The sequence below is a fragment of the Narcine bancroftii genome, chromosome 9 (genome assembly GCF_036971445.1).
Source record: "Narcine bancroftii isolate sNarBan1 chromosome 9, sNarBan1.hap1, whole genome shotgun sequence".
Classification (NCBI taxonomy): domain Eukaryota; kingdom Metazoa; phylum Chordata; class Chondrichthyes; order Torpediniformes; family Narcinidae; genus Narcine; species Narcine bancroftii.
Genome location: NC_091477.1, coordinates 113,329,837 through 113,356,578, shown reverse-complemented (window position 1 = coordinate 113,356,578; position 26,742 = coordinate 113,329,837). Strand labels below are relative to the sequence as shown.

The 26,742-nt window shown below is 41.4% G+C and overlaps 1 protein-coding gene across 1 annotated transcript in view; it reads left to right on the top strand.

Annotated features, from left to right (window-relative positions):
• LOC138742667 (sodium/hydrogen exchanger 9-like) overlaps positions 1–26,742 on the top strand; it is a 391,181-nt gene that overhangs the window by 6,072 nt on the left and 358,367 nt on the right. The window contains exon 2 of the mRNA XM_069897383.1: positions 1,367–1,569. Coding sequence (XP_069753484.1) covers positions 1,367–1,569 — 203 coding nt within the window. The remainder of the gene's footprint in view (positions 1–1,366; positions 1,570–26,742) is intronic.

Genomic DNA, 26,742 nt, shown 5'->3' with positions numbered 1-26,742 from the left:
CACAGTTGTAGGTGTAAAGTAAGTAGAGCAGGGGGCTCAGAACGCAGGCCTGTACTGCTCTGGTATTGATGGAGATTGTGGAGGAGATGTTCTTACCAATCCTCACTGATTGTGGTCTGGAGGTGACGAAATGCATGATCCAATTACACAATGTGGGGTGTTGAGTCCCAGGTCTTGGAGTCTGCTGATCAGTTTTGAGGAGATGCTGATTTGCAGTTGAAGAGCACCTTTACTGTCCACGTGTTCTAGGGCTTTTGTAGAACCAGTGAAATGGCATCCGCCATAGACTTGTTGCTGCGATAGGTGAACTAGAATGAATCCATGTCACCACTCAGACAGAAACTGATATGCTTCAACCCCAGCCTTTCGAAACACTTCATCATTGTTGATGTAAGTGCTACTGGTTGATAGTCATTAAAGCAGGTTACTACCCTCTTTTTTATCAAAACTTCTGAGTGTGAAAGGTAGTGACTACAGCCCAGGACATCACAGGCAAAACCCTCCTCACTATTGAGAACATCTACAGGGAATGTTGCTGTCGAAGACCAGCAGCAATTATTAAGGATCCAGACCACCCAACACACACTCTGTTCTCACTACTGCCATCAGGAAAGAGGTCTAGGTGCCACAGGACGTACAACCATCAGGTTCAGGAACAGCTTCTACCCCTTCACCATCAGCCTCCTCAACAAAAAACTCAATCAGGGTCTCAGTTAGGTACTCTAAATTTATAGTGCGCTATATTCATTCATTTTTATTCTGGTTGATTTGTTTACATTTGTCATCTATTTACATAATATACGCAGTGTACAGTTTTTTTTTTGCATTACTAATAAGGTCATAGTTGTGCCTCACTCATAGAAAAGGAATCTCAGAGTTGTATGTGATGTCATAAATTAAATTTAAATTTAGACGTATAGGATGGTAACAGGCCATTTTGGCCCACGAGTCCGTGCCGCCCAATTTACACCCAATTAAGTTACACCCCTGGTACATTTCGAATGGTGGAAGGGAACTGGAGCCACTGGGAAAAACCCACGCAGACACAGGTAGAACATGCAAACAGCGCGGGATTCAAACTCCTGTCCCGATCGCTGGCGCTGTAAAGGAGTTGTGCTATCCCCTATACCAACCATGAGTGTATTCTGACAATAAACCTGAATATTCTGAATACTTGAATATAGTGGCATAAATATAATCAATAAACAAACTTGAAATGATTGAAGAAATAAGAATGAGAGAATTTTCAGTTGGATTAATTGCAACCCAAAAGTGGCTAACTAAAGCATTTGTGTATATTTTACTAGTAACTGAAGTTCACAGGTGGAACTATGCAAATTAGTTTATTTATTTTTGATCCGTTTAGGGCTGGTAATGGGACTGATCCTCCGCTATACCATTCCATCCTCTGATCCTGAAAGCAGCATCGTACATAATTGTGAGCATATTACGAATAGTCCCAGCACGTTGCTACTCAACATTACAGACCAAGTGTTTGAATACACATACAAGCGGGAGATTGCTGAACACAACATGAATAGCCAGCAGGGAAGTGAGATACTTCAGAAGGTAAGATTTCAATGCAAGGTTTCACTGACCATGCACGTTGTCCTTGAGATGACTGCGGTGGAGTGGAGACTGCAGCCCACCTCTTTGCTGAATGCAGATTCGCAAAGAGTATGTGGAGAAAGATGCATGTCACAGTTTATTCCCCAGCGTGACAGAGAACTCTCAAATCTATTGTTCCTGGGGATGCACACAGAGTGAAAGAGCCAGAACTGCTGGAAGACCATCAACTTGGTGAAAGATGGACTTTGGTCTGCCCGAAACCTGTTGGTCTTTCAGCGCATGGAAATGTCAGTGAGGGAATGCTGCCGACTGGCATGTTCCAGGAAGCAGGAGTACATGGTAAGGGAGGCAAAGAAGCTCGGTGCAGACATCTCGGGGACACTGTGGAGAAGGACCACAGTCTCGAGCCCACCCTTTACCAGTCATTGAGGGGCTGAAACCCAGGGGAAGTCCCTCAAACAACAGAGGGAGAGAAGCAGCAAGGTGCCACAAGGGTGGTAATGTTTATTTAGAAAACAAATGTACCAATGTACATTGACGGGAATGTCCAGATATGATTGAGAAAAAGGGTGTGAAAAGACTTTGAATGATTTTCTTTTTTATAAATAATTTATTGTAAATAAAGTCTATTTTGGGGGAAAAAAATTTCAATGCAAGGTCCATTACTAAGTTGTATGGTACATGGCAATTCGTGTTCCTTGATATGGGTCGTGATTTAACGGAGATTAGAGTAGTTACTCAATGTGAGAAGATTCAGATGCTGGCTGCACCGTAAAATTAAAATTTTGGTGATGCAAATTAATTGTGCCAGTTTGACTATGTAATTTACATTGCAATGGTATGAACATTAATGCCTCATAATGGCATCATTTATCCTGGATAGATTTTGTGTGTGTGCACAACTCCTGCACATCCTTTTGCATGTTGGTCAGATTTTCCCCTTATAATTTGCATTTACATTTAAAATGAGTTTGTCCACTGTGCTGAACCATTTACTCAGTGGATTGTTAAAAAAAACTCCAAAGGTCATCAGAAGATATCCATGAATAACTCGTATTTCCCTCAACCAGATCTGTTGGCTAAAATAAGAATTACTTGACTCATTATTTTTAATTATATCTATTATCCATTAAACTGTATTTTATGACCTTTAATTGCAAGTTATTTTTATTGACATTCTCACCTTGTTCTTAAACCCATTGTCTGGACTTCCTAATTTTGCATGGGACAGTGATTCAGGATTGAATTTTAGCAAGTGAGTGTGTAATTTCTGAGGATATGTTGGGACTGTTCAGCCAGGAGTACTAATGGTATATCTTCTGTGGTTCCCTGGGTTCTTAATGGGTCCCCCCACCCCCGCCCAAACTACTCGACTCCAATACTTTAAGCCACAGAAACCTGGTGTTATTTTAAAGTTTTAAATAATAATTCTAAGCTTTCTAAACACAGAAAATCAGGCTTTAATTACTTATTTTCACACGAAGAGCCTTTAAACCAGATAACAAAATAGTGGCCAAACCTTCAGTGCTTCCAAGGCCTTGTACAAAGGAGAAAACTGACCATGGTACCAGAAGTGAAACCTAACTAATATCTTGTGGAAGGGCAGAATATATTTCCAAGTTCATTATACCAGATGCAAATGAGATTGGTTTGTTTTTGCAAGTTGACCCCAATGTGCATTCAGAAGTACAAAGTAGAAGAGCAAGAGCATATTACAGTGAGTGATGTTACAGGAAAAGGATCACTTTAACACTACGCACGAACGGTTGTGGAGGCCAAGTCATTGGGTAGATTTAAATTGGACGTAATGGGGTCAAAGAAAGGTGTGCAGAGTAGTAGGGGTTGAAATTAAGAGTACCAGCCATGATTTGAATGGCTGGCTCAATGGCCTAATCCTGCTCCTCTCTCTCTTGGACTCTTAATTAGTACACAGAAAGGGCAGCATGAGATCACTTTTGTGAGGTACACTCCGGAGCCTGATGGTTGTGGGTGCCTTTTCTTGACCATTACATCGATGCAGATGGTCCAGGCCAGGTATCTAATATCTGAGCTGCTTCCAGAAATGATGGTCATTGTGAACATTTAAAGTATTCTCAAGTTGTCCCAATAGGTGTTTTTTTTAATATTTGCAACTTTTCATTGTACATTTAATTTTATGTGCTTGCATCCGTAACACTGTGGATTTTAAATTTGAAAGGATATCTGGCATTCTTCCACTATATCCAGATTGGCTTGCAATTTACTGTCACCAGCTAGGATCCTCATATGAATAAACATTTTAACACAGTGGGCAAGTTTTCAACTGTCATTGATAAAAGTGTTGATGGACATGGTCCATGCTGCATGAAACAAGATGACCAACACCAGTCTATGATAGTTGTAAGCTTGCATGTTGATGTTTGTTAGGTCCTTGGATGCATAATCAACTGGGAGAGACAAAACCTAAAGCTAAAACAACCCCAAGCATTTTAGGGTAAAAGAGCAAGTTGAGAAAATTCTCAGCCAATCAAATATTAGCTCCGGAAACTACCATGAGATAAAGCACTCTAAAAGCCACATGTCTTCTGTACACAGCAATATCAGCTTCCTTCAGGAACTTCCAGTTTCCTTATAAATGCTTGCAGTAAATCTGTAACCATTGAATGAGCTATCAGCCCATGTAAAAGGTCAGTCATCCCTCGAGGAATGAAAAAGCCTCTTGAAATCTGTTTTCGATCTTGATGGAGGTGTAAGATTTGTCAACTTAACTAATTGAAGTAATCTGCACGTATTTTAAAGTTTAATACACTCATTATTTTAAGTATCATAATCTAGGATGAAAAAAGATGGCTATTTCAGTCTGTAAGAATGCCAAAGGGTATTATTAATCTATTGGACCTTCTGTCACCCAATAAATCTCACATTGTAAGAGAGCCTGAATTGGTTGGATATTTTAGAAAAGCCCTAATCACGAACTTATAAAGAAACATAATGATGTTATGGATAAATTCAACTACTATGAGAATTAAGGCACAGCGCCCACCATAATGTTTGGGACATTTGGCTTCACAGGTGTTTGTGAGTACCCAGGTATGTTTAATTGCTCCATCAGTGCAAGGTTAAGAAAGCTAGGCTTGCTTCTAAGCTTTTGGTTGCCTTTGGAGTCTGTGTGAGGATCAGTTTTGTGCCTAATGAAAGTCAAAGAAACATTATGAAGCTGAAAAACAAGAATAAAACAGTAAGCGACATCACTCAAACCTTAGGATTACCAAAATCAACTATTTGGAACATCATTAAGAAGATAGAGTGTACCAGTGATTTCAGTATCCGCAAAGGGACAGGTTGGCCAAAGAAGATCTCCACTGCTGATGCCAGAAGAATTTTCAACATAATGAAGAAAAAAATCCCCAAACACCAGTCCGACAGAGCAGAAACCCTCTTCAGGAGGCAGGTATGGATGTGTCAGTGACAACTGTCCACAGATGACTTCATGAACGGAAATACAGAGGCTACCTTGCAAGATGCTGGCTACTAGTTAGCCACAGAAACAGGATGGCCAGATTACAGTTTGCCAAGAAGTATTAAAAGAGCCTGCAGAATTCTGGAAAATGGTTCTTGTGGATGATGAGACCAAGATTGACCTGCAATGAAGTGATGTCAAGACCGAAGGAACTGCCTAAGATCCAAAGCATACTGTGAAACGTGGTGGGAGTGTTATGGCCTGGGCATGTATGGCTGCTACAGGTAATTGGTGATGTAATTGCTGATGGCAGTAGCAAAATTAATTCTGAGTTGCATAGAAACATCTTATCTGCTCAAGTTCGAGCAAATACCTCCAAAATCATTGAACGGCACTTCATCCTTCAGCAAAACAATATCCCAAACATACTGCTAAAGCAGCAAAAGAATCTTTCAAAGCTAAAAACTGGAAAAATCTTGACTGGCCAAGTCAGTCACCCAATCTAAATCCAATTGAGCATGCCTTCCATATGCTGAAGTGAAAACATAAGGGGACAAGCCCCCAAAACAAGCAGGAGCTGAAGATGGTTGCAGTAGAGGCCTGGCAGAGCATCACCAGAGAAGATACTCAGCATCTGGTGATGTCTCTGAATCACAGACTTCAAGCAGTCATTGCATGCAAGGGATATGCAACAAATTACTAAACATGAGTACTTTAAATACCATTGCCGTGTCCCAAATATTATGGTCCCCTGAAATGAAAGGACTCTGTATAAAAAGTGCTGTGATTTCCATATGGTCCAACCAAAATGTACACAAATTAATCATATCTGGAATGTGTACTTTAAGCACATGTGAATTTAAAACTGTGCAGCACAGGGGCAAATAAAGGGGAAAAAAATGTGGTTTTGTCCCAAACATTATGGAAGGCACTGTAATATATCCTAGTGGTTAAGCCCCATTAATTCCTACAGTACAAAAGGTTTAGATGGGGAGGAAGATGTTAAGTTTCCATAAATGGCATGTGGAAGGTTCAACTAGAGAGGGTGCAACATTGAAGCTCTTGGGGAACAAGACAGGGCAGATGACTTCAGTATATGGGGAAGCACTTGGGGACCAGTGAACATAATTCTATCCTAGAATTCTCATCTATGTACCAGTCAGAAGTGAATCAGCGATTTGACTTGGAAATCCGATACTACCCTATTGGAGGTGGGGGGAGGGGGGCGAATACAAATGGAGAATAAATATCAGCCTTGCCAAAGGGACGTGTTGCTCAAAATTAAATATGAAACATTGTGATATTTAGTACTTTCTGCAAGGTGGGTTTTCAGATTAATTGCATTACTACTTTGGTAACGAAACCTGGGAACCCAGTACTTGGCCATTTAGACTCTTCCAAAAAAGGTAGTAACATTTCTCTTACTAATTTCAGATGCTGATGTTTCACGTCAGATAGGAAATGATAGATAAGCAATCTCTTAGTCAGCACAATGGTTTATTTTCACTGTACACTCTTCCGTCAAGCACAAACCTTGCAGAATAATTTTACAATATTGTCCGAGCATGCTGTGACCTGTATTTCGATGTCTGAATACGCAGTGATGAGGATTAGGTATCTCAATTATTTTTCCTGGATGTGATATTCCACTGTAAAGTGCTTTTAATTTTCCACATCATAACAGGAGTTGGGAGTACAATATGTGAGTGATTATATTCACGTCAAGTCAAAGCAGACAAGACCCTCCCATCACTCAGCTATTTCTTGCCTGGTTGAGCATCAGCTCTTTGGTATGAAATGAATAAGCATTTGCCTATTATCACAGGCAAGCTGATAACTTGGAGTAAAGCGAGCTGGACTGGTTATTATTGAAATGCATTTGAACATAGACATAGAAGTGAGATATTGAAACTCGTGGCACTGAGAAAACTGCATTCCTTGCAATGTGTACACTGTATTGAAAGAACTGGGTGTTTCCCTGCTGTGTGATTGGCTGGAAATCCTTGGGAGGTGTAAATTTATGTAAGTGGGTTTCTTTCAATACATCTTGATTCCTAGACCTGTGTATGTATCGAAAGAATGTGTGCCACTTATTTTTTTAAATAATTAGTCATATAGCATGGTAACTAGCTCTTCTAGCCCATGAGCCCATGCCACCCAAATACACGAATTAAACTACATCCCCCCAGAAGTTTTTGGAGGGTGGGAGGAACTGGATCACCTGGAGGAAACTTGTGAATAAAGCATGCAGGCTTCTTTTGGACAGTGCCAGACTTAAACTTGGGTCACTGGTGCCATAATAGCATTGTGTTAACTTCTATGCTAACCGTACCACCCTTTTGTGCTGCTCGTTTGTGAAAAGATAGCATAAGAAAGCCAACCTAAAGGTGTGCAAGCAAAGTTGTCCAATTTTGTTTGATTGAACTAAGATGCTCTCCATCTGTCTCCCTGGAGGAATAAGTGAACTAGTGTGCTCTCCAAAGTCAACATGGCAAGCACTTAAACCATAATTACATACAATTCACTTCCTTCTACAGGCTTAGTTGTTTAGATGCCTCACGCCAGGCTCTTGAAGCAGAAATTCTATTTCAAGAATAGATAATGTGGAGAGATGAAAAGATTCAATGATGTGCTCAAAGCCTCATTGGAAAAGAATATAATGTGACCACTGACTCTTTGGAATCCCTGGCCTACACTGGCTGAAAGTGGAGAAGAAGGATTTGAGATGGTATTGAGAACTTCGAGTCTACCCATCAGGAACATAAAGAAGTCTTAGGAGGGAAAGGCTGCGTCATCTCACAAACAACTCACCCATCCCACTTGCTCCATCAGAGACCTTCTGGTTCATCAATCATTGGTCTCATCAATCATGTCAGAATGCACAAGACTGCAGTGGAAGCAAGTGTCCTTGATCCAAAGAACCACTGAAGGGCAAGTAGAAGACATCTCTGTCCCCTCTTTCTCCTTTCAATTCAGCCCTTTTCATTCTTTCCTGATATTAAAGTTGCCACACAGGTTGACAGGATAGTTAAGAAGACCAATGGGATGGTGGACTTCATTCGTCTGGGGATTAAGTTCAAGAGTCAAGAGGTCAGGTTGCAACTCTGCAAATATTTGGTGAGACCAGTATTGTGTTCTGTTTTGATCACCTCATTATAGGAAGGAATTGGAAGCTATGGAGAGGGTGCAGAGGAGATTTACCGGGATGTTGTCTGGATTGGAAAATGTCTTTTGAGGCAAGGTTAGCAGAGCTAAGACTTTTCTCTTTGGAGCGAAGAAGGATGAGAGGAGGTGAGTTAATAGAGGCCCACAGGATTCTGAGAGGCATAGATCCAGCACTTTATTCCCCCAGGGCAGGAGCATCAAATACCAGAGGACATCTGTACAGAGGAAAGTTTAGGGGAGACACCAGGGGTATGTATTTTACACAGAGAGTTGTGGGTGCCTGGATTGCCTTGCCAGAGGTGGTGGTGGAGGCTGAAACATTCAGGGCATTGAAGAGACTCAGACAGGCACATAGTTAAAAGAAAAATAGAGGGTTACGAGGTAAGAATACTTTCATTTTTTTTGTAAGAATATTTCATCAAGGGCCGAATGGCCTGTAATGTGCTGTCATGTTCAATGTTCTAAATCTACACTGACTGGTATCACTTAAAATTCATTTTTGGGCAAATTTATTCATAATTCCTGTACCAACTCTTTGTAATATGCAGACTTCCTTCTGCAGTCTAACCAAGCTTAAAATAATTCTACTTTTGAATTCAGTTCTCTAAGATTTAACTCCAGTGCTTTGTTTACATTTTAAAGGCTTTGTTAATTATCCACCCTATGTCTCTTGCCCTGAATCACTTTGTGTCATCAGCCCATTCAGAACGTTTCCATTGTGTGGCCTTCTTAATACTCTTTCCAAAAAGTATCCATTCACACTAACTTAGACATCCTTTGTCCATCCTGATAGCCTTCTTGTACTTGTTATTTGAATTTTCTTAGTAATATTTATATTAAATAAAGGAAGAGTATCCCTTACTGCCTAAGGTATTCTGCTCTGGAGTAGACTATTGCTTCAGGAATAGAATCAAATCTGGTTTTAAAAGTGTATATTCTTACTATGAACAAGGAGGAAATCCAAACAACATGCTGAAGGTCTACCTCGTGTTAAACTCAAAAGGAAAGCTGTGTCTGTTCTGTCTGAGGAAGATCTGAGGTTTACTGGTAGACATTTGTAACTCAAGGATTCTACCGAAGATGGAAGAACCGTAATGAGTACAAACTGACTTGATTTTTTTGGATTTTTGTGTTTTGTACTTTGCCCATTACACAGACTGCAGAGTTGATGAAGAAGGAAGACCTGCGTAACGCTTCGAATGTTATGTGGCTAATTGTTATATAATTGATTGTATTGTTATTAAGAGACATTGTATCTCAGTGTAATAATTAGGGGCCAAAGGCTCATCACTTACCTGCTGTTTTAGCTGCAGGTGCTGGAGGTGTCCCGGGGTCCGCAGGCCGCATGCGCAAGGACCAGCACCGTTTACGGAGCCGGAGTGTGGTGGTGGATGCGCGGTTAGCTCGGTAGGCAGGCGTGACCACTAGTACCCCTGCACCATGAAGCATGGTGGCGAATGTGTGCTCGGCTCGGCCCCGGCAGTGAGCAGTTGGAACTGGGGCTGGCGCGTGAGCATGCGTGAGCAGTTTTGCGGCCATTGAATGTGGGTTCCCCGGCCTTGTTGACAGTTAACAATTCAAGGAGGTTGTGTTAGGCAGCAATAATTTCTGTCGACCTCTATGCTGTGTTAAGTTACTAGTTACTTCACATGGACTGTTAAATAGAACGTTATAGGGATGTCAGAAAGGAAAGTTACTTGTTAAGATTAATTGATGCTTTACAGACATTAGCCCTTTTGTGTTTATTAATAGTTTGAAAAAATTTTTAAAATCGATATACAGCACGGTAACAATCTGTGCCAGCCAAATACCCCAAAGCCCCCACGCAGTTTGAAGGGTGGGAGGAAAGTGGAACACCCAGCGAAAGTACACGCAGGGAGAATGTGCAAACTCCTTACAGAACAGCACAGGATTTGAACCTGGGTCGTTGGTGGTGCTGCAGTCCTACGCTAACCCTGCCACTCTTTTGAAATAAGTGTCCGACAGCCAAAACTGGATTTGACTTTCCTATCACTTTGTTTGTGAGGATCAGTTGGAGAGATCTAATCCACTCCCTTAGTTGGAGCTGAATTTTATCCTCACTGAGTGCAGAAATGTTGCTTTTGATCCCTGAAGAATCATTTCAAAGCTCTGGGGAATGAGTTACAGGTGTAATGACATTCCAGTCAATGCCCCAGTAATCTCTTGGAGGAAATAACCCTCTAGAAGAAGTGAATCCTGAACCTAGTGCTACTTACTTTTGGATTTATTGTTCTTAGCCACAGAACCATCTACCTAATGCATTTGAAACTAAGCAGACCCACCAGTATGTATAAAGGCAGGGGGCTTCACACCTGAATTAGTCATAGAATTATTTTGTTTTCTAATAAATCCTGGACTCTGCACCTCCCAACCCAAAATCCACAATAGGCCTGTGGAAGGGCTTTCACCAGAACTGCAGTGGATCAAGGACATTTATGGATGAGCCTTAAATACCAGCCTTGCTAAAAGTGTCCTGATATTGGCAAACGAAAGAATGTGATTCCAGTCAGTGATTCCAATATAATTACAGCGCCGTTATTTTGAAAAACCTTTGCATTGTTTGAGTTGCCTTTCATTTATTTTCTCTTTTTTCAGTTCTTGTCTTTTTTTCTAAAACATGGGCATTATAACAGAAAATATTTTATTCTTTTGAGATTGTAGGAATAGAATTGTTAGCTTCACCTCAGAAAATTTTGATTTTCACCAATATATAAAAGTGATGAAATGATGGACGTTCAGGTGCCCTATTTTCTTCACCCTTCAGGGGACATTCCATAGTGCAGTACATCAAAAGTGTGCCAGTAATTTAAATGACACTGAGGGAAATGTTTGTGTGTATTTTGGTCAGTATGGTTCATAGTGTGAAAAATTTAAGAAAAGAGTGTGCCAGTAATTTATAGCTGATTGCTAAGAGGGACATGGTAAACCCATAAATATTAGGTCAAGGCTCCAGTACTGTCACGAAATACTACATTTAGAATGTAACATACATGAAATTCTTTGACTTTTGTCTACCGTATGGAAGACAGAGTCACCACTTTTGACAAGCGCCCCTCACAGAAATGAGGCCCCATCGAGGGACAAACTCGCGACCCCTGATTTGTAAGACCAGTGCTCTAACCACTGAACTATCAGAGCCTCTAGGGGTGTTTGTATTTCCGTTGTCCCAAATTGATTAAGTGTATTTGTTACAAAACTACCTCATGCAGTGAGAAAGGTTCATTTTAATTTAGACGTACGGCGCGGTAAAAGGCCCTATTGGCCCTTGAGTCTGTGCTGACTAATTACACCCAATTGACCTACAAACCCTCCCAATGTGTTTTGAAGGATAGGAGAAAGAGTCGGAGTCCCTGGAGGAAACTCACGCAGAAACGGGGAGAATGTGCGAACTCCTTACAGTCAGAGTGGGATTTGAACTCTGGTCACTGGTGCTATAACAGCCTTGCGCTAATCAACACACTAACCGTGCCTCCCGTTCTTCTGAAGACAAACGTTCATATAGCTGTGTAAAAAGAATCAGAGTCCAGAAGAATCAGCATCAGGTTTATTGTCGTGAACAGGTATTATGAAACTTGTTTTGCAACAGCAATATTGTGCACCACAGGTCCATATTGTTATAAATTACAGTTCTGGAAATACAACATTTAAAAACCATTAGTGCAAAAAGATTTTTAAAAATGGTGAGATAGTGTCTATAGGTTCATTGTCTATTCAGAAATCTGATGACGGAGGGGAAGAAGTTATCCCTGAAACATTGAATGTGCATCTTCAGACTCAAGCACAATTTACAGAGGAGAGGATTGAAATAAAAAGGAAGTTCAATTAGCACCAAGCAAGGGCAGCAGGGTAGAACCATTCTGGCTTATTTCACCCTGGTGGCTGCCTTTAAGCCTGTTGGTGCATGCTTTTGTATTCTTAAGCCTTCTCTCTGATAGGTGGAGGGAGGAGTGTGTGTTCATGCTGTGATGGGTCTTTCAGTATGTTGACTCCTTGACAGGAGAACATGCAGATAGAGTCCATGGAGGGAAGGGAATTTTGCGTCATTCTGAGCTGGATTCACTACCTTCTGTAGCTTCTTCTGATCTTGAGCGGAGCAGCTCCCATCTTGCATATGGTCAAGCAGCAGAAAGTCCTTGGAATTGGAGATGGGGTTGATCCTGATGCTTTGGGTCATTCAGTCCAGAGCTCACAGACGGCTAGAGCTAGTGAGCTGTTGAAGAGCCGTGACCGTCAATTGGCATGGCAATGGAGCTGTGCAGTTCCCTCCGGAAGACTGTGCAGGACTGCCTGTGGGCAGAAAGCCAGGCGGTGCCCAGATTCATGATGCTGGATATCCATTTATGGAGTTCTTCTCTGGCACACGCGTGAGCATGAATGCTGCCTACTGTGTATATCGGTCAGCCACCTGGTATTCCCCTGGGGTGCTTTTTTTTCTATCGTGGACTCAGTGTTGGTTGACCTGTGGCCGTTGGGGAATGTTGTGGTTTTCCTCATGAGTGCAATTGAAATTATCCAATCTTTCACAATGCTCATCCGACACTATGGGTCTGTGGTGCCAGACGAGCAGATTTTCCAATCGATTGGATATTTTTGTTTCACAGAAGTGAAACAGTTAGTGTAGCAGTTAGCGCAGTGTTGTTACAGCACCAGTAATTGGGACTGGGGTCCGAATCCTGCACTGTCCTGTAAGGAGTTCTCCCTGTGTCTGTGTAGGTTTTTCCTGGGAGCTCCGGTTTCCTCCCACCATTCAAAACGAACCAGGTCAATTGAGTATAATTGGGTGGTATGGCCTGTTACCATGCTGTGTGAAATGGAAAAAAAATAATGTGTGATTCAGTGAACTTGATGCTTTTAAAGGGACTGGGTTTCTTGCAAGCACTCTGGACCCTGTCTCCAGCTGAACATCTAGTTCATGGTCCACATCCCTGCTTCCAGTGATCATTGGGGGAATCAGAAATGAAAAGGGAGAGCAAATTTAAGTTCTTGGGAGTGTCTATCTTGGAGGATCCTTCCTGGACCCAGCACACTAAAGATATCGTGAAGAAAGCATATCAGTGCCTCTACTTCCTCACGAGTTTACGGAGGCTTGGTATGACACCAGAAACCCTGACAAATTTCGACAGATGTGTGGTGAAAAGTGTGCATCACAGTCTGGTATGGGGGTCACCAATACCCCTGAGCATAAAGTCCTGCAAAAGGTGGTGGACACAGCCCAGGACATCACAGGCAAAACCAAACCCACTATCAAGAACATCTGCAGGGAACACTGCTGTCGGAGAGCAGCAGCAATCATTAAGGACCCACACCACCCGGCACATGCTCTGTTCTCACTGCTGCCATCAGGAAAGAGGCCTAGGTGCCACAAGGCTCGCACCCCCAGCTTCAGGAACAGCTGCTCCCCCACCTCCACCATCAGACTTCTCAACGACAAACTCCATCAGAGACTCATTTAACAACTCATATGCACTTTATTGATTTTTAAAACTGTACAGTTTTTTGTTTGCACTAGCAATAAGTGGTAATTCTGCCTGGCCTGCAGGAGAGGAATCTCAGGGTTGTATGTGATGTCCTGTATGGACCCTGACCATAAATTGACATCGTTCCTGGAATGGACATTGTGGACTGAAGGGCCTCATCCTGTTCTGTTCTTTGTTCTGGAATCTGGGAGGAGCTTAGTGGGAATACGTGGAGAATTACAAAAACTGGATGAGCATAACTGGGGACTTGAAGGATATTTAATAGGCAAAATTTTGCCTGTTCCCAGCATGGATTTGGTCGGGTGATAGCACTGTTTTCATGTTGTAGAACTTTCACACATGAGACAGGGATCACTATGTGTGCTGAATATATGAAATTCAATCCCTTGATCACTCAATAATAATTTGATTATCATCAGGAAGTAGGAATTGCATTAAATAATAGGATCAAAGCAGTCTCCGAGTCTTCCTCCTAATTTGCTTTAATTTTCTGATCTTTCATGTTGTTACATTAATATAGGGACGGCTGATGGACCCAAGTTGTGATCAGCATATCTTTAGAACTTGTCCTGAAGGCTGTGTGGATGCGGAGACTGCAACAAGTGCTGGAGGCGAATCAATGGATATTCAGTGACTCGGAGGTGGGGTGGGGGGTGGGGGGGGGGGCAGACTCTCTTTTACTTCTCTTTCTCCGACTATAAGGGGCACTGGGCACTTTGTGCTGATGGCGACCCTTTGTCTCACAGTAGACTAAAGGAAATTTTGTGTAATATCACATTTTCTGTTTTATTCCGACAATAAAAGAATCTTGATAGACCTTGGCACAGCTTGCGGTGCTGAGAATGAGGTGATGGCTGGATAAATGGAATTCAAAACAGAGAAGTACCAAGTGCTGTACTTGATGAGGACGGTTGAGAAATGACTGGGCAAAAAGATCCAGGAGGAAGGGGAGAAGAGATTTTATCCCCAGGATCTGCAATGTTTCACATAATTCTGTAATGTTTTAAAAAGAACTTGAGACCCAACAAACAAAATAAGGATTAAGCAAGACTGTACTTTCAAAGAGCCAGGACAGGGACAATGACTTCCATTTGCCTGTATTCTCTAATTCTGCATCTTTCTGATTGGTACTGTTACGAGGCATTTCATTTTAGTGTGACTGCCCCTTTAAGAGTGAAAAAATTGAGGGCTAGTATAAGCTGCAACCATTCACAACTGTGGAAAGAACTGAGTTTGGCAGTGTACCCACTTCACTAAAGAGAAGAGAGGAAATGTGTTGCTTTTGTCCAGCCACAGGTGTGGAGAGTCATGTGAGAGACATTTAAAGGAAAAGCACACTTTGTGATCAGAAGCCATTTTAAAGGAACAGCACTTGAGCAGCCGAAATCTGAAAGAAGTCTGTGCTGGTACGGCTCCATGTAGTAATGGACAAGTTGTTTGTTTCTCCCTGTCGGGCGAAATTTTGATCCCCACTGGGACCAAAGGAAGAGTCATTTTGAAGGGGATTAGAGTACCACCCCGTGACCAAAAGATAGGTCACTTGGGCTGACCCTGTTTTGGTTAGCACAAAACTGAGGCAAGCTGAAAAAAAAACAGGAGGAAAGTGATCAGAGCAGAGACGGTAAGTGGGGAGAGATATGAGGAGATTAAGTGAGAAATGATTGATACGACTGAGAGGACAAAAAAGTCTAAGGCAAGGTTTATCTGAGATGTGCAGAATTATGAGGGGGCGAGATGCAGTGAATAAAATAGATCTGTTTCCATTAACAGAGAGACAAGGTGCAAAGTTGTTTTTATCCAGACTGCTGAAGGACCAGAAGATACTGTTTGTGAAGTTAAATGGTTAAGGCAGAAACCTGCATTGTATTTAAAAAGTACTTTGTTTAAACAGGGTAAACTTTCAGATTAATTTAATGAGGCTTGTTTATCATTAATTAAGGTAAAGACACAACTGAATGTTCCTCCTATAAACCAATCTCCTGACTGAAGGTTGATGCTAAAATTTTAGCTAATACAATGGAAAACATTTTCTGCCAGTTATTGCTGAAGATCAGACTGGGTTTATTTAAAAACCGATATTTTTTTTAATATACATCGCATAATGAATATTATGGTTCTTGGTCCTCCAAAATATTCTGCATGGAACTTAAACTGGAGGTGGGGGAAGGGGTGCTTAAGGAGGAGATTTTTGAAGAATGGTCTATATCGAGCTGGCAGTTTAGCATTTCGTAAAAACAGGTCAGGTTGGGTGCTTCGCACCTGTCTTGGAGAGAGCTCCACTTTAATGAAGGCAAGAGCTTTGTTAACACTTGCTTCTCTTCCATATGTAGAAATGACAAATTGGGCTGCCTGTCTCTAGCTTCACTCAATGGGAGTAGTGTTTTTGTTTGGGTATGGGTCCCATGCAACTACTGCATATTCCACATGTGGTCTGATGAGGGTGAGGCACAACTTCTCCTTGATAGAAGTTGAACAATGATGGAAGTTGGGTCTCAGAAAATGTTGGACTCCTGGTGCCTTCACTGGTGTATGATGCGCCTGATCATTCCAAATTATGTATTTACCTTCCAGAATACAACCCTTGAAAAATTTAACTGGTTTGATTTTTATGACATGGGTTAAATTATTGTACTCAGGGCCATTCGTCACGATTCTTCCCAATTTACAATCATTTCAGCCTTTCAATCTGCAACGTGACCCTTGTCAAGGATATCCATTAAAGCCTTTATTATTTGATCTGGAGATTGAACCATTGGCAATTACATTTTGTGAGTGCTTGGGGATACAGAGGATTGAACGTGAAGTCTCTCTTCATGGAGATGATGTCTTACTTTTCATTTCGAATCTAGTCGCCTCCCTCCCTATGTGATACTATTACTTTCACGATTCTGTCAATTTTCGGACATAAATAGAATATGGATGAAAGAAAACTTCTTCCATTGAATTCTCCTGCAGCGATGTATGATGGTTCTCCTTTTAAGATTATGAAGAATCAGCGTACTTCTCTTGTTGTTACAAAGACAAAGAATCATAGACGTCTTTTGAAGGAGAATTATTTTGCTATGTTTAAAGAAGTGAAGCATTCCCTGACCCAGTCTACAACTCTAGTTGGCTGTATAAATTCTATTAAAATGAATATTTTGCCTAAATTTTTATATCTTTTTCAATCTGTTCTAATTTTTGTTCCTAAATCATTTCTTAAAATTTATTTGAATCAGCCACATCATCTTACATATGGAAGGGTAAGCATACTCGTCTTAATAAAGTTCTTCGACGGAGATCTAAGAAAGATGGTGGATTGGCGCTACTTAACTTCAGATTTTACTATTGGGCAGTCAATATATGAAGTCTTATGCTTTGGCCCTTTTATCATAATCATTCTGACCTCCCATTATGGGTATCAATGGAGCTGAATTCCCCAAAAAACATTTCTAATTTAGCATTTCTTGGCTCTTCTATTTTCAATTAAGTTAATAGATAATCCAATTTTTAAATATTCTGAAGAATTTGGGTGCAGTTTAGAAAACATTTTGCATTTCGTCATCTCTCTCTTTCAAGCCCTACTGCATCCAATCATTTTTATCAACCTTCTTTGCACGCTGCTATTTTTCAGAGATGGTATAGAGAGGGGATTCAAAGTTCTAAGGATCTGTTCATCAATGGACAGTTTGCATCACCTGAACAGATTACTGCCAAATTTAACCTGCCCAAATCTCAATTTGCAAGTCTGACATTTTCTTGAATCATGATTTTCCAGGAGAATCTGATTCAAAGATTTGTAGATAATTTTTTTTAGTTTAATGCCTTCTCATAATGGTTTAATATCTATTATTTACAAGAAATTGTTGTTTAAATCAGACTTTGTTAGTTAAAATTAAAAATGCTTGGGAACAGGATTTAAATGTGACTACATCTGAGGTGGATTAGTTAATAGCTCTTTGTTATGTGCTCAACATTGTTTATTACAATTTACAGTAATACACAGAGTACATTTGTCCAAGGCTAAATTGTCTCACTTTTATTCTGATGCGAGTCCCTGTTGTGACAGGTGTAAGAGCAGAGAAGCATCATGTTCTGTACTTGTCCTAGTCTAGAAAAATACTGGAGAGAGGTTTTCCACATTTTGTCATAAATTTTTAATATAGATTTAATACCAAATCCTTTGGTGGCCCTCTTCGGTACAATGGGAGGGATTGATTCTTCTTTATCTCTGGTTCAGAGTTGTGGTATTTATTTTTCCTCTCTTTTGGTGAGGTGTGCGATTGTACTTAGATGGAAGGATGCTGCCCCACCTACTCATGATCAGTGGTTGTGTGACATCATGTCCTGTTTGAATATGGAAAAGATTGGTTGTTCAGTTACTAATTCAGATATAAGATTTCAGACGCTGTGGGGGTCATTTATGTCTCACTTTCTTACTTTATAATCTCACTTCAGTGTAATTAAACTGTCCTACTCGTATATTTTCCACATTCTTTCTTTCTATCTTCATTTTTCTTTTTCTTTTAATATTAATCATATGTAACATCTGCCAATGCAGTTAGGCGAAAAAGTTTGTTTTATGTGTTATCCAAACAAATCAACCTATCTTTGAGTATAAAAGGTAGTGCAAAATAAAACAGAAGTGCACAGGACAAAAAGAAAAAGGTTCAGTTGAGAACAGTGCAAGTCAACAGCATTTTGGGTCCATTCAAGAGTCTGATAACAGCAGAAAAATGTCATTGATTCTGGTGGTACTTGATCTTGTATTTGTAAATCATCTTTCTGGTAGGGGAGAGTTGGGGGAGAAGGATAAAGAGAGTCTGGCCAGGATGGGATCAGTCTTTTAATAAGTTGACCCCTATTCCAAGGTAGTGGTAGTTATAGATACAGTCAATGGAGAGGAGGGGGAGAATGTGTCATGGCTTCTTGTGGTCTTCGGTGGAGCAGTTCCTCTACCACACAGTGATGCACCCTGGTAGAAGGCTTTCAATAGTGCATCTGCAGAAGTGAAGGAATGTGGGTGACGTGCTCAATTCCCCGAGGCCTCTGTGGAATTAATGGCACTGAGTTAATCCTTCACCAAGGGAAATTAATGCAGAGAGAGAAAAAAGGATGTGAAGAACAGTTAAAAGAAAAAGCCCACAAGCCCAAATACACCCAATTAACCTACTATCCCTGGTGTCAATTCCTGGGTCTCCAAATTTCCAGGAATCTATCCTGGAGCCTCCATATTGATGCAATCACAAAGAAGGCTTGCCAGTGGCTATACGCTGTAAGATGTCCTGAGCAGATTCGGTATGTCACCGAAGACTCGTGTCAACTACAGGTGTACCATGGAGAGCCTCTGGCTGGTTGCATCACTGCCTGGTATGGAGGCCCCAACTATCAGGGCAAGAATAAACTCCAGAGGGTTTTTAACTTGGCCTGCCACATCACAGGCACCGAACCTCACACCATCGAGGACATCTGCATGAGGCGGTGTTTTAAAAAGCAGCATCTATCCTCAAAGACCCCACCACCCAGGCCAAGCCCTCTTCACTTTGCTACCATCCGGTAAAAGGTACAGGAGCCTTAAGACAAACACCCAACGGTACAAGGACAGCTTTCTCTCTGCTGCCATCAGATTCCGGAATAATCAATGAACCAAGGACAGTGCCTTACTTTTCGTGAACTTTTTTATATATAGTAACTTTGTAAGATGTTTATAATATGAATGTTTGTTCTATGATGCTGCTCCAAACACCGAATTTCATGACTTGCTCATGACAAATTCTGATTATGACAGCGCCAGATTCGAACACAGCAGTTAGTGCAACACTATTGCAGCCCCAGCAACCTGGGTTCAAATCCACTGCTGTCTGTGAGGAGTTTCTGCATTCTTCCCATGCTCCAGTTCCCTCCCACATTCCAAAGATGAACAGGGTTAGGAGGTTAAATGGGTGTATTTGCGCGGTCTGGGCTGGATGTTGTGCTGTATCTCTAAAATTATTCACTCACAAATGTAATTGTTCTCTTTCTGAGCCTTCAAAGCTTAGTGGCGTGCCAGTTTTGTAAATTGTATCACTAAATGCATTACTTTGACAGGAATTATAAGAACACCATTGCTGTATTGGGAATACCTTGTATTAATGGCATAAATCTAAAGTTTCTTTGCACTCTGTGGGGAGAATTGCAGACAGTTGGTAATACGATTGGTTCTCCAAGATCTCTGTGAGGCAGAGCAGTCCATCTAGAATCCATGGTCTAACTCTTCTTCAGATAATATTTTGAGATTTTATTGACAAGATGGTCACTATTCCATATTGGAACACAGCAATTTTAATTTCCTTGTTCCTTGTATCATGACCTAAGTGTTTATTTTGTCTCGGTATTATAAAAAAAATTATACAACTAAAATTATATACAAACCATATGATTTTGGTTCAATATTATCACTTTCCAATATATAACTGGCCATTGCAGATTTTAAATTTGCAAATCACATGTAATAGAAATTGCACATTTTAACAGATCTTGCTTTCTGTTCTCCGCCCCCCCCCACCCCCTCCTCTCTCTCTCTCTCTCTCTCTCTCTCTCTCTCTCTCTCTCTCTCTCCCCCTGCAATTACACACAAACAACTGTATTGTATGGTTAAAGCAATAATTTTAATTTGCTGTGAAGCTCTTTTCATCAGGTTGACTGCACTATAATTAATGTCAAGCAGACTGTTAGAAAATAACTAATTTCTAAGAGAACTAAAATGTGGCGTATATTATATATTTTACAATTCATTTCACATTTGCTGCCTGGGTGGAGATGCAAAGCATCATGGTCTGAACAGAACCAGAACAAATTATAATTAATTTTGAAAGAGTTTCTACGTTCTCCCTGTGTCTGCGTGGGTTTCCTCCTACCCTTCAAAATGTGGGGGTGAGGGGGGTGTTGATAAATTGGGTGTAATTGGGCAGCACATGGACCGAAAGGGCCTGCATGGGGTGCTGTTAGACAGAACCAGACACACACAAGGTAAAGACTGTACAACAGGCTTTAATCCACAAAGACTTCCACAGAGCCAGGCAGGGTGTGGCTGCAGTAACTCAGTGTGAGGCCTCGGGAGGCCGGCCGGTGCAGGCTTATATCCCGGAGGGTGATTGACACCCAACGGAGTGGGGCTTGATCCATTCAGGCCGACTGATTGGCAGCCGGCCAGGTGTTGTCCTGTCCCCTTACACTCCTGCAGGTACAGAGGTTGCCTCCTGCAGTAGGCCAGTGGTGCACTCCTGCAGGTACAGAGGTTGCCCCCTGCAGTAGGCCGGTGGTGGTACACTCCTGCAGGTACAGAGGTTGCCCCCTGCAGTAGGCCAGTGGTGCACTCCTGCAGGTACAGAGGTTGCCCCCTGCAGTAGGCCGGTGGTGGTACATTCCTGCAGGTACAGAGGTTGCCCCCTGCGGTAGGCCGGTGGTACACTCCTGCAGGTACAGAGGTTGCCCCCTGCAGTAGGCCGGTGGTGGTACACTCCTGCAGGTACAGAGGTTGCCCCCTGCAGTAGGCCAGTGGTGCACTCCTGCAGGTACAGAGGTTGCCCCCTGCAGTAGGCCGGTGGTGGTACACTCCTGCAGGTACAGAGGTTGCCCCCTGCAGTAGGCCAGTGGTGCACTCCTGCAGGTACAGAGGTTGCCCCCTGCAGTAGGCCGGTGGTGGTACACTCCTGCAGGTACAGAGGTTGCCCCCTGCAGTAGGCCAGTGGTACATTCCTGCAGGTACAGAGGTTGCCCCCTGCAGTAGGCCGGTGGTGGTACACTCCTGCAGGTACAGAGGTTGCCCCCTGCAGTAGGCCAGTGGTACATTCCTGCAGGTACAGAGGTTGCCCCCTGCGGTAGGCCGGTGGTACACTCCTGCAGGTACAGAGGTTGCCCCCTGCAGTAGGCCGGTGGTGGACCACCACAGCCTGTTACCATGCTGGATGTCTAAATAACATTTTAAGAAATGGAAGCCCACTATGAACCAGGGAACTGACCACCAGTGTAAGCAATGTTCCAGTTACCAAGAGAGATGCAAATGAAAAAGAAGTGCAGGAATATTAAAATTGAACCACAACTGGTGAAACACTCGATAGGCTTTCCCCATGCTTGATATCTCCCTTTCCATCCTCATCTCGAGAAAGGGTCCTGACTTGAAACATTCACTGATCATTTCTCTCCGTGGATGCTGCCTGACCTGCTGAGTCTCTCCAGCTTTTCATTGAGTTCTTAGCAGGTCAGGCAGCCTCTGCAGGGGGAGGAATAATGGAATTAATGTTTTAGGTTGGGAGCTGATAGATGTGTGTGCCTGTGTGTGTGTTTCAGGGGATTCTGCATCTTTTGTCTTGTTTCTATGTTTAATGGCCAAACTGAACAACTGTTTTACTGAACAATATACAGTTGATTGGCTGATGAACTACTGCTTGGTAATGATAGCCCTGTTGTTTACTAGCTCTTTCTTAACCCTCCCCCACCCCTGATTTGCCCACAATGTGATTGTCAACGTTCACGATTCCTATATTGTCTTGTAATAAATACACAAAATTGAACATTAACTCTTACAACATTGCCAAGTTTATGGTGAATGACTGTAAATGCTGGCATTGATCAGGAATATAAGTGGGAGAGCGATTGGAATTTTTCTAAGTGACAATGTAGAAACTAAAAGGATTGAAAAAACTCCACTCGAATTATGTTGAATAACGTTGGCTCAGATATTTTAAGAGTGAATTATTTTGAAGAAGTGTTGAGGGCTGGAGGTTAATTAATGAAAAATTATCTTTAAATTCCAAACAATATTTTTTTGTATTTGTAAGATGAACACTAATAGCCTGAGAGCATTGGTTACTATAGATACCTAACAGTAATGCTAACTGAGGCTTAGAATGCCATGAGTGGTGCACAGTGAACATATGCACCAATATTAGACTCCTTTTATTAATCAATATTAAGTCTTCAACTTTGTGCTGCATTGGACTGTGACCATGTTGCATAGATCATTACAGGACTTCTCCCAGCACCCATTGGTCAATAAATTATTAACATTAACCTTTAGACTCAACCTATCTACTTACCACTTGTACTGCCTGATCCTCATGTTTGGAATGGGATTCTGCTTTCACTTATATTTGCTCCACATTTTGGCTCTACTCTGTAAAGTAGCAATGATACTTGCATTGTTTTGCCTACATTTCTCTGTTTCCAGCATAAAACAGCTCTCAGAGAGCTCAATGGTATCCAGGATTTTAAAAAAAACAACTCTGAGAGACCCCGTGGCTCTGAGGAAATGATTGTTGGGGCACATCTGTGGTAGGTGTGCTCCATGGTTAACCAATGAAAATACAAGTTAAGGATCTGTCAATAATTTAAATTAGCCAGTATTTTTAATTGGCTATGTCTATTTATTGGAGATATACTTCTCATATATGTCCCAATATTGATTGAGGATAACAGGCTGACAGCGCTTCTTCATTCCTGCTTTTATCAGTATCACTACCTTTCTTACCTTGCTCTGCTCTCCTAGTCAGCCTTTCTTGTTTGACAAACCAAGTAGCATTATTAAGCTATTGACCAACCAACTGTGAATATTTATTACTTATTTTCTTTTGTCTTTCTTATCTTTTTACTCTTTATGGGGCTTTAATTGTTCTTATCCAGCAGCATGGAAAAAGGCCTTCACGCACAGCTTGTCCATACAGAACCAACGTACCATCCTGCTTTAGACCTGGCTGCCTGTGTTAGGCCCATACCCCTTCAATCCACCCCCCATCCATGTAGTTATCCAAGTGTTTATTAAAGGAACCTGCCTCTACCAGTTTGTCTGGCAGCTCGTTCCATATTGCCCACTCCTCCCACCCCATCCTCCACTTGATAGTCATGTCGTCTTGTCTGAGATTTTACTATTAGTAGCAGACTATCATTATTCACCTTTTGGAACATCCTCTCTACATATTTTAGTCTTGTTAGAATATTATAGGTTTCTGTAAGATTTCCTCTGATTTTCCAATACCCTATTGAACCCAATCTTTCCTCATCCATCAGCCCTACCATCCCAGGAATCAATCCAGTAAACCTTTGTTGCAATCATTCTGTGACAAACATTTTCTGAGAGAAGGAGACAAACATTGTACACAAAACTTTGGATAAGGTCTCACCGAAACCCTCTGGATCTGCAGCAAGACATCCGTGCTCCTGTATTCACATCTTTTGCAATGAAGACTACTTGCTTTTTGTCTTCCTATCTTGACCTTGATCTCCGTGTCTGTGTGCAAGGACATCCAGACCTCATTGCACCTTCACTTCTGTTTTTCTCGGGAGTCACGCGATGGAGTAGTGGCCGGACGGTGAACTCCAGCCCTCTCCAGAAAAGTCGGGACAAACAAGAGAAAACACAAAGGCACAGAAATAAAAGTTACAGAAAAGTGAGTATAAAGGTGGAAAGAAGATGGCGACAAAAAAAGAAAAGTCGAAAGCAACGGTAAGAAGAGAGGAAGAGAAGACAAAGGAGGAAAAAGGTGAAGGCCTTACCTGTCCGAAGAGGCCCGCTGCGGAGAGAGAAACCCGCTCCCTCAGGTCGGTAAATAATGGACTACAAAAATGGCTCGCTGAGCCGAGTAAAAGTGCGCAACCGCGCATGCGCGAAGCGAATGAAAAAAAACACACCGACGGGAGGGGGGACCAGCTGGGGAGTCGATCTCCACAGCCGGCAACGACAGCTGCAGAACACCTGCAGCAAGAAGAGACCACAGAAGACAATAGAAACAAGATAGAAGAGGAGGAAAGGGCAACAAAGAAACAACAGATGGTCAACCCAGAGGAAGAAGAAGAGGAAGAGTATGGTGAAATAGAAGAAGAAAAGATAGGCAAGGTAAAGGATATACTTGCTCTTATTAAAGGATACATGGAGTCATTTAAAGAATGGCAAACACAGGAATTTAAGGATTTAAGAAAAAGAATAAACAACACAGAGGAGAAAATAATTAAAATGGAGATGACCTTAACAGAAATGGGAAAAAAAATGGACAAGATGGAAGAGCGGGCAGTAGCAGCAGAAAGGGAGGTAGAAGACTTAAAAAAGAAATTGGAGAAATCTAATAAAAAAACTAAAGAGACACAAGAACTACTAGCTCAAAAAATAGATACAATGGAAAACCATAACAGAAGAAATAACATAAAGATAGTGGGCCTTAAGGAAGATGAAGAAGGCAAGAATATGAGGGAGTTTATAAAAGAGTGGATCCCTAAGACCCTAGGATGTCCAGAACTACAGCATGAAATGGAAATAGAAAGGGCACATAGAGTATTGGCCTCTAAACCACAACCACAACAAAAACCAAGATCTATTGTAGTAAAATTCCTAAGATATACTACAAGAGAAAAGGTACTGGAGAAGACAATGGAAAAAGTAAGAGTGGGCAACAAACCACTGGAGTATAAAGGGCAAAAAATCTTCATTTATCCAGATATAAGTTTTGAACTCCTAAAGAAGAGAAAAGAGTTCAATACAGCAAAGGCGATTTTATGGAAGAAAGGGTATAAATTTATACTAAAGCATCCAGCGGTATTGAAAATATTTATTCCAGGACAACAAAACAGACTATTCTCGGATCCAGAAGAAGCACGAAAATTTGCAGAACAATTACAAAAATAGACTGAGGGAGGAAGACGGGTAATGAGAGTTAAAATGATCACGACTGATATGTATGTGGGTAAAGACAAAAATAGACTGAGGGATGAAGACGGGTAATGAGAGTAAAAATGATCACGATTGATATGTTTGCAGGTAAAGAGGTATAAGAGTGAATAGAGACAATGAGCATACATGAATGTATCTGTACTTAGAGGAAAATATAGATAGTATAGACAAGAATTAATAAGGGAAGGTAATGGAATAGAGAGAATAAGGAGGGAATTAAAAGAGGGACCTTTGTGACATATGAAAAGTGAAATCTTTTCTGGGGGAGGCGGGGTGGGGGGAAATAGCGGTCACTGCACAATCAGTTGACGCTTGCGAGTGGATTCGCAAATCCAAATGGAGAGGGGAGATGTGGTTGTCCGACAAGGGATAAAGGACAACTCAGGAGGTGAAGGGGAGATTGGGGATAAATAAGATAGAAATAGGAGAATAACGAAAATGTTAGATGTTGTAGGAATGTTGTCTTATAAAGAGTTGAAAATAAGAAAACAGAAATGGAAAAGGAGGAAAGGTAATGATGGAAAAACGGAAAGAGAAGATAAACAAAATATAAAAGGGCTACGCTGAACTATATGTCTTTAAATATTAATGGAATACATAACCAAATTAAAAGGAAGAAACTACCAAATTTAAATGAATAAATGTATTCCATTAAAAAAAATAACATATTGGTTAAGAAATAATATTGAAATATTCGAACAAGTATAGGAGCCTTACATTAAATACAATAGCGAAAACCTACCGGGGACAAACATTACCTAAGTTGATGGAAGGAGAAGGAAAGAAAAGAATGGACTCAGTAGAATTTCTGGTGTAATTTTGTTGAATGACAACATTGTCTGACTGGCTTAATGCAACCTAGATTGTATACCTAAAATGGATGAGAGGGGGGGGTGGGGGGGTGGTTTGGGAGGAAAGGGGGGGGGGGGAGAAAAAGACACTGTATATGTGTGAAAAGAAATAGTGTATATCATGGCTAATGTGATTTATGGTGTGAAAAATAAAAAAATTTAAAAAAAAAATCTTCTGTTTTTCTCTTTTTACAATCAAGGTGGATAACATTAGGTTTAATCTGCCTCTGTGAAGCATTAACCTGCTGACCCAACTTATCAGTGGAATCTTTTTGAGTCCTCCTTGAAGTTCACGCATCACCCAACTCCTACCCTCAGACTGTGTTATCTGCAAACTTGGAAATGTTCCATCTATTTCCCTCATCCGAACTTGGGATTTATGTTGCCCAAGCACCATCTCACCAGTCACGGCCCTAACACCTGGAAGAAGGCTCACCTTTTCTTACTGTCAACCAATTGTTAGCCTGTTCCAGTATGTCGATTCTAAACCCATTTGTTTTAATTTTGCACACCAGCTTCTCAAGCATGAATTGATCAAAATCT